Source organism: Amblyomma maculatum, chromosome 9 (genome assembly GCF_055883805.1).
Source record: "Amblyomma maculatum isolate TAMU_Amacu chromosome 9, ASM5588380v1, whole genome shotgun sequence".
In the NCBI taxonomy this organism is placed as follows: Eukaryota; Metazoa; Arthropoda; class Arachnida; order Ixodida; family Ixodidae; genus Amblyomma; species Amblyomma maculatum.
Window position 1 is genome coordinate 83,101,823 of NC_139352.1, and position 12,110 is coordinate 83,113,932.

Sequence of the window (12,110 nt, forward strand, 5' to 3'; positions counted from 1 at the left end):
ATTTGTAGAAATGCATGTTTGTTTTTTGACTGCCATAAAGCAGTTTTGAATGTGAGAGCACGCTGGTAAACTGGTACGAGTATATCTGTAACCATGGGTCTTGCAATTGGGGGCGCTTTACACATGTGCCAGTTCTCTTCACCCTCAATTCCATGGGTGCAGCCATCGGGTTGCAACGCTACCACTGAAACATGAAAAGGCGCTTAATTAAGCCAGTAGGTGCATAACAGTATTTACCGCTTTTGATTCATCTTTCTTCTTTCGGTGTTTTTTACATTGGTCACGGTGATCGTTGGTACACTGCAGCTTCAAAAACAGCAGTACCAAAAGCATTCGTTAACCAAGCATGACAGCTTTAAACCCTTCACTGATCCCAGGTCAACACAACTGAGTCTTCCAATTGCCAATGTTGAAATCCATATGTTAGCAGTTTTAACACATCAATTTTTTTTATATCTAGAGCACTCTGTGTTGCAGTCAGCAAGGAAACACACGCACTTTTGTACAAGAAGCAACTTTGTTTAATTCGCAATTATGTATATAGTACCACCTATACGTATATACATATATATGTATACAACTGTACAAAGAAAACGTGCAACGAGATCACTAGACAAAAGAAAAAAAAATCGCAATGCCAGCTCTTCACTGTGCAACAAGTGTAGCGTCCTGCCTTTCTCAACAGTATTCAAACAATTATCCTCCTCATCCAAACAATGCTTGACATCGCGATTTGGGCTTGGCCATCAAAACACACACACTCGCAGAAACACCTACAAAACAGTCCCGGCAGTCGTTCGTATTGGCACGGCTTCTCCGTCTGTCAGTATTTCTTACGGAGGTTGCATTAGAGTAAAAAAAAAAAAGAACTATGCTGCAAAACCACAAGTCTAAAGGATAAAGCAGCATAGTCACTACACCGAGATAAGAGTCTCGTTTCCCATAATGCCTCTGGGTATTGCTTTACTCCTGCTTACACCTAATGCTCACTGTTTTTGGCCCAGTGTGAAAATGCAATCTCGACAAACCTTACATTTCGTTTGGTATAATGCAATGACTATACGGTTAACCCCCAACTAAAGTGGATAGAGGGAATCTAGTGGCTCAGGTATGTACGGATTTAGGCAAATGCAAGAGATGCCCAAGTTGGGAGATGAAGCTCTAACCTTCTATGCAGTTTTTTTTTAGTATTCCAGAAATTTTTGCCTAGTCTTTGGCTCGAACCAAGGCCAAGACTCTGCACGAATATATCAAATAGCATCTTCCAAACTGTTCCAACGTACTGGGTAGTTTATTCTGCTAAACAATTAAGACAGCTCAGCCTTGCAACAATGAAACAGATCAACTACTATCAAAGTAAATCAGAAGCTTTTCGACACCAGTGGTTGCAAAAAAGTTTATCGGGTAACCAATAAGATTTTCAATTTGTTGCTGGGCATAAGTATGTTTGCAGTAAGGTTGAGCGCATGTTTGAAATTTGAATACAAATCGAATGTTTTTTTTATTACCTGATTCGTATCCGAAAAACTGATATTTGAAAACTAGCGAATACACCGATAATTTTCAACATTACCGCAATTTCACTGCTATGTGGGCTTCACCGCAATATAGACAACCACCGTGCAGTTCATGATATTACTGTGATGCAAACGGTTTTCCATAGTTTTCCGATGCCCATTCAAAGATTCAAGCTTTCAGTTAATCCAGACGACTTTCCTGGTCCTTTGAAGCCTAAATCGGCCACAGTTTACTGTATTCAGCAGCAATATGATAGCCGTTTCATGCAGGCCCTTTCTGTACAGAAACCAGTATATGGAATTTTGCGTAAAATTTATACTGGATTTTTCAATACAGTATATACTCTAGTGCAATTTGTTTAATTTTATCTGCAAATAGCACGTGAATTCTGAAATAAACACGGTGAATAATGCTTGGCAATTTGCTTTTGTCTTTTTTTTTTTGCTGACCGGATATTCAATTTCATTCGTATTTTAAAAGTGCAATATTCACACACCCCTAGTTTGCAGCAATGGTTTCCCTTCTAGAGTCGGCATTAGCATAGTTCTTCAGGCATTCCACACTGCTGTAAACAATGCTTGGCCTTGGTTCTGGAAACACACATTGTTGAAACATTCCTAAAACAGGGGTGGAAGCAGGCTCGAGCATTTATGGAGCAGCTTAGGGAGCAGTAACAAAGCCATTTTGGAGCAGCTTTGGAGCAGTAAAACCAGAGATTTGGAGCACGTTTCTAATCTCAAACAATTCTGCTGGTGGCAATTTTTGCATCCCGACACATAAAGACCCAGCCTTATTACTTTTTATTCCATGTCCAATGCTTTGCTAAATACGTACGTATCTGACAAGACACGACAAACAACCAAAACACGCACGGATCCTTGAAATAGCAAAACCGACCTGAGCAACAATTTGCAACAGACTAGCAGCAAACGGAATGCTTGCTTCTACATTTAACTAGAGGCTTTTCACTATTTTGATTTGACAGATTCAAAGAGGGAGTCTACCACATTGATACGCTTAATTTCTGGGCAGTGGTCAGTAGTGTCTTCAGGGAAGATAGACAGCAAGAAGGGTAGCCTTTTCCTTCTCCACATTCTTTACTTCATGGCCAGTGGCTATTCACCGTGTATGGCGTTCCAACACTTTTGAGAAAATTTGACATAAGTGACGTCACCCCATAACAGTTCAAAGTATGCTTTATTTTTTTTCTGGTGTAGGCGTGACAGCCTTGGTGGTGTACCTGCTTCGTTTCAGACGAACCATTAGGACTCATGTAGTTCTTTGTAACAGGACAAGTTTTTTAATGGCTCGAGGTAGTTTGCAGTGTCTACTTTGCTCGCTGGTCTCAGTTCCCTAACTGCTGACAATTCAAAAGGCTGGAGAAAGCGATATAACATGTACACAGGACACTTCTCTGCAATTAATCCCCCAATCACTTGTATCTCATCTTAAATTTACCTGTGAGCAAACATTCATCATGCTGCATGCTTTTATAGTTTATGAAAATTTTATATGATTAGGCCTCAGCGAGAGATATAAGTTATATACCTCTGCCACTGGTGTACTGCCATCGTTTTGACTATAATGGGCCCCAATTTGTGTACATGCAAGTCATAATATGTGCTTCTGTGCTTCTCACAGATGTTTAATCAAACTGCATCAGATCGCATTTTTAGCAGGTCCACTTGTGGCAAACTGTGTTGCACTAAATTTGACGGCAAAACATCGAGGAAGCCGGTTCGGAGCAGTTTTGGAGCAATATTTCATTTTGGAGTAGTATGGAGCAGGAAAAGCAGTTTGAAACAGAATGGAGTAATTGGAGCAACACTTCCACCCCTGCAGTAGAAACACCAGCAAATTCATGATGATGCAGCCTTTCAAACGGGTAGCCCTTACGTGCAATCAAAAGCGATTGAGCACCCAAGCCTTGATAGTCCAAAATTCTCACCGCACCCAATTAGGTACACTGAAACAGCCATCACCAGAAACATAATTTGTCTGTGAAACATGCTCTCTCGTTTCGGTACCCTTGTCTTATAAGAAGACGCAGAGGGAGACATGGCACGCTGTGGTTCCATATCTCGCTGCACTGACCCCCCCCCCCAAAATTTAAACAAATAGACAGTACGCTTCATTTCGTGACAAAATAAATGGAGAGAGCAAGGTAATAAAGGAAAGACGGGAAAGGGGCCGTCAGCGCCCCCATCAGGAATGCAGGGGGCGCAATCCACTCAGTCAATGCAAACTCTGTTCTCGCTTGCTTTGCAGAATGCTCCTATGCACAGCTTCATTTATACACTCTTCAGTGCCTGCCAAAGCACTCGTTAGTGTAGTCTTCCAGAGGTGCACCGATGTTAAACCGGGGCCATCTATTTGATAAGGGCGCTACCAAATCTTTGTCGACATCATCACAAAATGGCAGCAGACAACAAAGGTTGTCAGCAATCTCTGCCAATCTAATGCAGCGCTAGTTCATTCATTTCACATGAATGTATTTGATGCTTGCGGTAATATCAAAACATCGCAACAATTTAAGCACACCCAATTTTGTGATGCATCAACCGAAATATAAGTCGAAGATTTAAACAGGGTTAAAAGAGAGTTGCCTCAGCTTTCACCGCTGTTTAGCATGCAGACTGTAAATCAAAAGCGCTCACTAGGTAAACATGTACAATCACACACTTGTCATGGGAGTGAAGTGTCATGTCGCTCTTTGAGCCTACTGTCACCGTGTGGAAAAGGTGCATGTAATCTGCATGCAACTGTACATCCCTAGTTAAAAGGTTGTTACCGGCAATAACAATTAACTGTGGCCCTCAAACACAAAAAATTGTATTTCTGGTCTGCCTGTACTTGGAAGCCTGATAAGACCGGCCAAAACAAATGCGTTGACAGCCATTGAGAGGTGCACCCAAAATGAATGACAGATTATTGGTATGCCATGGACAGTTATGAATGCAAGCTCATTGTCCCCAATCACGGCAGACCGAAACTTGAAAATGATGTTGCAGACTAGTCATTCGTACAGCCCTGCTGGCCCGATTGCGCATTCATTCTGACTGTGGAGGCGGATGCGCGATGCCGATGCAGTGAGTGCGGCAGAGATATCAGTGCTGGCTTAATGGTATACAGTGACAGGGTGTTCCATTTCTGCTATGGCACTGTCTCCTCTCATGGAGTGTTTGAGGTGTCCACTGTGACATGACAGTTTTGCGCCTTTCAGCATTGTGCTCCAACACCAGAACGCAATGAAGTAAGAACTTGTTTGGGCAGCACACAATATTCAACATTCAAAAGTTTTGAATATGGACTCGAATAATGTGGTATTCGATTTGGGCAACAAGGTGAATAACAGTATTCAATACCTTTGACTATTTTCGAAGTGTTTCGAAATTTTATAGAGTCAAGGAAATTAACCTTTGGGGAAAGCCACTTGCAGTCTTATGCACGCTCCAACACTGCTGCACGATCACACCGCTCTGAATGTTGGCGCTCATCACGCACATGGCGCAACAACCGCATCCAAAACTCTGTCTTCAACGGCTACGAGCACCTGATATAGGGCAAGGCCAAGATACGAAAGAGAGCAAGCCGCGACGGGAACTGTGCTGCGTCTGCTGCACGGAAGGCCCTAAAAAAAGAAGATGACGATAGAACAAGCCAGTTTCATCCCACTTAGGTACCATGATCAGAAAGGCAGCAGTGCAGTGTTCTGATGCGGTAGCGCAGTCTTCTCTGCAAAGAGGGCAGCCATTTTCTTGCGCTCGCAGTCTTGGTTTAGGGGCACGTCTCCCCGGTGCTTCTTTGCTACTTTTTCGCCTGGTTAAATTCAAATACTCGCCTCAGAAGAAGGAAATTTAAGCCAGCTGTCCAAAGATATGTGCATTTATGCCTTCATAAAGCAGCATGGCTGACAGTGCGAGGGTGTGCTCGCATCTCGTGCTGGCCCATGCTAACAGCGCATTTCTGTCTGGAGTAGTGCTACGCAAAAGTATTCTAGTACTCTAGACACTGCATTTGGATGTACACGGCAAATCTGCGGGTAAGCGCGTGTTAGGGGCATTCGCATACGCATGCAGCGAGATGCCTTGGCAGCATGGCGGCACTGCTGGCCCGCTTTGGAAGAAAACGCGTCGCCGACGCCTTTGTTGGCCAAGGGGTAGTCTACATAAGCACCATGCCAGAAATCGAGAGTACAGCGCTCTCCGATTAATATTTGGTAGAATGATGAGCACTGTGGTTTGCCCCCGTGTCGGAGCTGGGCATGGTGCTCTTGTTGACGTCCTTTAAGCTTCGCATAACTGAATTTAAGCCGGTCTCTCCCCTGCAGCACTTCAAAAACGTGATCATGCAGCAGTGGGTCACGTGACCATATGCGATGCAAATCAAATCAGAGGAAGCAAGTGCAGTGTGAAATGTGACGCAGTCGAAATTTCAGTCACACTCCTACACTGCAATATGTGGGATGTGCAACTCCATGGGGCGTGAATATTAGAAGCTTAGAATCGAGTAAATACGGTATGTCTGCACCTATATTCTAAATCATTATCATCATCAGCCAAACTATACCCACTGCAGGGCAAAGGCCTTTCCCGTACTCCTCCACTTAACCCGGTCCTGTGCTAGCTGCACCCACTTGACTTAACCTCATCCGCCCACCGAGCTTTCTGGTTTGATATTGGTTTGTGGGGTTTAACGTCCCAAATCGACTCAGGCTATGAGAGACACCGTAGTGGAGGACTCTAGAAATTTCGACCACCTGGGGTTCTTTAACGTGCACTGACATAGCACAGCACACGAGCGCCTTGCTTTTCGGCTCCATCGAAACGCCGCCGCTGAGGCCGGGATTCGATCCCGCATTCTTGGGAACAGTAGTCGAGCGCCGTAACCACTGCACCATCCCGGCGGGGTGGCGCAGTGGTTATGGAGCTTGTCTCTGTATACTTCCTCTAAGCAAGCCGTGAATAGTACTGGGAAGATTGTCTCCTTGCCCAACACCTTTACAGGAATTTTGTTTCTTTATGCAGAACTATGGTTGCTGTGCAGCCGCTATATATATCTTCCAGCACTTTCACGTGTGGCTTGCCTACACCCCGATTTCTCGATGCCTTTATGACTGTCGAGGTTTCTACTGAGTCAAATGCTTTTTCGTAATCAATGAATGCTATTGATAAGGGCTGGTTATATTCCGAGCATTTTTCTATCGCCTAGTTGATGGTGTAGTTATGATCGATAGTAGAGTACAGTTTCCGAAAACCTGCCTGACCTTTAGCTTGATTGAAGTGTAAGGTTGTTCCAATTCTATTAGTGATTATCTTAGTAAACAGCTTATGCGCAAAAGATAGCAAGCTGATTGGTCTGCATTTTTTTTTAAGTCCTTAGCGTCCCCTTTTTTATGAATTAAGATAATGCTTCATTCAAAATCAGTAGCATGTAAACAATCTCGCAGTAAGGATTTGTGATTCTGATGCTTAGGTCACTTTGGTTTACTGCTGTTTGAACATTACCTAATGCAAGTTTTGAAATATATTTATTCGCTTTAATTTCAATTTTCTCAATGAATTCTGTGAACACATTTCTGGAACTGCTACAATCAAACTCTTCTTTTTTTCTTTGAACTCCCACATTTCCTATCGCAAGTTATTTTCTTCACTTCAATACTTTTCTATCAAATTAACTATTCATTTCGTACAGTCGAACCCGGTTATATCGAACCCGGATATATCGAATTTTGGTTATACTGAACTCGCGGAATATCCCCTTGAAAATCCCATGTTAAAGTATAGGAAAGCCGTGTCATATATCGAACTTAATTTCACCGGTCGTTCGATATATCGAACTCCGCACTGGAAAATGTGCCTTCCCCAAAGACAATCGCATCACCCTTGGCCGTTTGCCGCGTGACGTTTTCAAGCCACGCGCGGAAGGAATGAGAGGGGACAGTTCGGCGACGGCTGGTCTGGGCAGCGTCGCGCCCATTCCCTAAAGGCGCTCGCATCTGCAGTTATCATTTCCTGCGCGCCAACACATGACGTTTGCAAGCCATGTGCATGGGTGTGCCCATCCTTTTGCCGAGCTATCTCTCTCCTTCAGCACGCGCTACGCATGCGCCAAGCCAGCTCAGCCCGTTTTCAGACAGGCGTCGGACGCTTTCTCCAACGTGTGTTGCGAACCCTCGCGCGGCGGCTGACGTAACTATGGTGCCTGCGGTCGTTAAAAAGCGGCAGTTCTGTTTCTTTCTTTCTTTTTTTTTTGCGAGTTATCCTTTCTTATCGTTGTGCTGTTCGGACGCTAAGAAACGGCAGGTTTTTTTTTTTTATTTTTGCGGGAGTCGTTTCTCCTTGCATGTATGAATCAACGAAAGCACGAGGTCAGCTGCTGCGATCTTGACGTCCGTCCCAAGCGCGGCGTGATAAATCGAACCAGGTTTGTGCAATCAAGCCATCACGGGCACTCTGCCAAATTTGCTCCCCGCCACCGCAGGAGCTATCAAAAGATAAACGCGCCCCGACATTATCGCTGCGCAGCAACTTGGCACGCTGCCAAGAAATGAGCGGTGGATGAGACGACCGAAACGGAGTGACGCACGCCATCGACATGCAAGCGAAAATGCTTGCTATTTCTGCTGTGGCGACACAGAAACTTTGTTTTGAGCTGCCGGGGTGGCTCGAGCAGCGAGAAGGACGCATTTCCAACAAGTTTGAAATTTTTCGCTCTGTCGCTGCCGCTCGTCGCAGAAATCGCTCAATCGCTTGCATGCGAGTGAGCTGGCCTTAACGCATTTTTTTTTTTTCAAATTCTCGGCGCAAAAGTGGAAGGTGGGTTCATAATGCGAGTGGGTTGATTACGTGACAGATACGGTATCGTTTTTTTGCATCATAAGTGCGTCACAAGCCGATTTCTGTATATCGAATTATCGATATATTGAACTATTTCGCGATCCCCTTCGAGTTCAATATATCCAGGTTCGACTGTATTTACTTTGAGCTGAAAATTCCCTATTGCACATGCCTAATTTTTTCACTATTCGCATTTGCTTCACAACCAGAAATTCGATACAGGTACGCACTTTTTTGAACCTCACTGTTGACATCAGTTGGAGAAGACGGTTCATTAAGCAGGGAAAACAAAAAGTTTAAGATTTTTTTATGGGAGTCGGAACTTCATATCACACATTCTTCTATTCACCAGAAAAAGCACGCACATGAGCCGAGATCAAGTTAGTGGTTTTTTTTAGCAATGTTCGCTTCTGCTGGCACTCCTATTGAGGGTGTGCAGCATTTTGGCACCTCGCCAAGTTCGTAAGAGCTCTCCTAAAAAATGTATATGCCGCGACATTATCTCCGCGGAGCATCTTGGCACACTGCCAAGGTGTGCACCATGGTACCAGACTACGATAACGTGAAATTTAAGGGTGCACTAAAAAATGGCAACTCTTTTGTCCTGTAAAAATTAAAATTTGCAACGAAAAAAGTGGAAAGAGGGTTCGGTATGTGAGTAAATATGAGATTTTGTATTACCATGGATGATCGATGCTACCCTCACCTAAGTCCGCACGCTTTGGCAGGCACTGCAGCGCATAAATGAGCCAGTGACAAACATCGATGCCACCACAAAATAAATCTGGCAAGCAGGAGGTAACCAAGTCTCAGCCAGCTTCGCACCTGAAGCTTATTAAAATGATGGCGAGCATGAAAGACACAATGATGGTGACGATGAGGTACGGCCCATCTGCTCACAGCAAGTTGGGCGCTACTTCGTTAGTGAAAAGTCCTAGTGCAAAAAAAGGTCACTGCTCGGCTTCACTTTTAGGTGTGCCTGCACGCTTGAGCAGCAGCCACGCGTTCGAGTGCACAAGTGACTAGAGAGCCTTTTTTCTGGTCCCACTAGACCAGGAAGTCCTTAAGAAGGATCGAACGCCTCTTCTCAGCGACATCCATCTGGTTTTCAAGCTCCTGAAACAGCAACCAGAGCACGCCACAGCAGCATTAGTTAGTCATTATGCATAACAGCACGACGCGCTCTACCACGGTCAAAGAAAAAGAGGTGCCCGTAACGGCTGCATCCAAATTTGGTACTCGTCGAAATTCGATTTTTCAGCCTTTTGTGGCTCCGCGAAGCTCTACACATCCACTGCTGAGAAACGCAGAGTTCGGAACAAAATATTTTTCCTGAAGTGTGCTTGATATTTATGACAGTGATGATGACAAATTATGGGCTCTATGATTGCTAACTACTTTAGACTCATGACAGTAAGAGCAACTAAGCAACTTGCACAGGGTGGGGGGAGGAGACGCCCATCAGTCATGTCTTTCACCTTTTCCAGCTCATACAAGCTCCACTTTCTGTAGCGATAGCCTCGCTGTAAGACAGGTATTCACTCAATACTCACTAGCAAGGTAGGCTGCGAATGAACTGCACACTACTGGCCTCACTGCATGCAACTGTGGCAGTAAACCAAACAAAGAACGCACCCCTCTGTCCGTTGTCTCGGCACGTTCCACTTTCCATGAGAGATTCTCTATCTCTGCTTCCAGGGTTGCTTGCTGGTATTCAAACTGCGGTCACACCAAGAGATAAATGCCAGTTACTTAGTCGCAAGTTTTTCGCACGTGGTAGTCTATGCCAGATCAAGATAAATACGCATTCGTTCCTCAGTCTTGCAGAAAGGCGAAAGAAAAACCTGACCACGTCAATCCACACCTCAGAAGCTAAGAACACATTTATTTCAACTTCGACGAGAAATGTGCAACCACGTGCTATGCTTTTGCAAATTAAAATCTCGAGGCAAAGATGCAAAACATCAAAAGCCACAACAATTATAATGTATATATAAATACTTCACAATAAGAACCTAACAGCTTACCAGTTCTTTCCTGGGACCGGGCTCCATGTAGTAGGCATAAGGGTATGTATACTGCAGGGTGTAACGGCACTGCAAGGCACACAGAAATCATGCTCAGTTATCACCATCACAGCAGTGTATCTGGCGTATCTGAGCAACCTGTTCTACTGTGGGTGGTAATCAATTACCACATAGGTCGCACACATGCCATATGATATTATCAATGCAGTATATATTCACAATTTCTAAACCTGCATTGTTTCGGCCTTTTGTTACAGTTTCTATTGTCTAATATATTTTTAGTGTCTGTTATATATTTGATCACTTATTCTAATTTTCTAATTGTTATGCATGTTTTGGTAGCTTATTCTCTTCTTGCTTTGTATTTTAAGTATTTTATGTATATTACCCACTCCCCTCTGTAATGTTTTGCCCTGACGGTACAATAAAATAAGTAATAATAATAATAAAAGATTTACCGTGTCTGCGCTATTTTGTCATAAAAATGTGTGTCGCTGCATATAGACTGGACGTGTAATTGGAGCGCCACTGTAGTCGGGGAATTTTAAGAGAAAAATGCCAGTTCCACGTAAGACCCGCACTCCATCAAAATCATAGTAAAAAAAAGTTTCAAGCCATTCCGATGCTGCCAAACATGGATATTGAGTGTTATCTCATGAAACACCACCACGCACAAACAAATTTAGTGACCTGAATTTTTTAATTTTTGCCTCTTATTATTCTTAATTTCATTTTTGTGTTTATTTTTTTATGACGTTGTGGTCATGCGGTAGGTATACACTGTCACAACACTGAGACAAACACCTGTTGCAATGGGTCGATTGTGGCATAATGTGCACGGTAGAGCCAACGCTTTAAGATGTGTGGTCCCTTGCGTGATTACATCAGGTAGATGACACCCCACAAATATTGTTGGCCTGGCATGTAGGTTGACTTCCTCAGTTTCGACGAATGACCTCTTTGCAACCAGTGTGAAAAAAACAAAACAAACAAACCTTCAAAGCATTTTTTCGTGTAATGGTCCTATGTGTTGGGGGAAAAAAAAAGCATTCCTGAAAATGCTTATTGCGCTGATAGGTATTGTTTCGCACAGAGTGCATTCAAAATATCTGCTTCAAAGTTGTTTGAAAAAAGTTACTACCTGCTTCGAATTCGTTCTGAACCAGAAAAAAACTACCATTCGCATGGGTCTAACAAAAATAAACGAGTTTGAAGACACAGTGAGCTATGTTCTTTGGATCTGCATCGAAATTATTTCAGCCCCCCCCCCCCCCCCCAAAAAAGAGAAAACGGTATTTGCTACTTTTTGTCCCGACACACGTTATTGAGTTCTTCCGTAATGCCCCGGCTTTGCCCAGCCTCTGTTTGGTCAAACCAGCCATCTTCCAGTGCCACCTCACCTTGGCCAAGAGGGCGACCGCATCAAGCAGGTACTGCCAGTCGATCCAGGTGCCCTCATTTGCCATAACCTTGGCATTGATGCGACTCTTGATGGCGCTCAGCGTCATCTCCTCCAGCCGGAGGCTCTTGGCATGGTTCTCCCACTGACGGGGGAAAAGAAAGATTAACACAGAGGGACCACTTCCAAGACTAGATGCGAGCAGGTAACGCCAGCAGCAGTTTCATATGTTTAGGGGTTCGAAAAATGCAGGTTCGAAAAATGCAGTCAATGAACAGCCATGCGTCATGAGGCCGTGCTATGCAGACAGTTTAGCTGAGCAATCTC

General features: G+C 44.0%; 1 protein-coding gene across 1 annotated transcript in view; it reads right to left on the bottom strand.

The window, feature by feature from the left end:
- Positions 1–4,348: 4,348 nt before the first annotated feature.
- The window catches only part of ari-2 (E3 ubiquitin-protein ligase ari-2), a 39,353-nt gene continuing 31,591 nt past the window's right edge, over positions 4,349–12,110 (bottom strand). Inside the window, exons 11-14 of the mRNA XM_084579283.1 lie at positions 11,785–11,928; positions 10,385–10,453; positions 9,993–10,076; positions 4,349–9,473 (exon numbers count right to left, since the gene is read on the bottom strand). Of these exons, the coding sequence (XP_084435409.1) occupies positions 9,405–9,473; positions 9,993–10,076; positions 10,385–10,453; positions 11,785–11,928 (366 nt within the window). The 3' untranslated portion in view covers positions 4,349–9,404. The remainder of the gene's footprint in view (positions 9,474–9,992; positions 10,077–10,384; positions 10,454–11,784; positions 11,929–12,110) is intronic.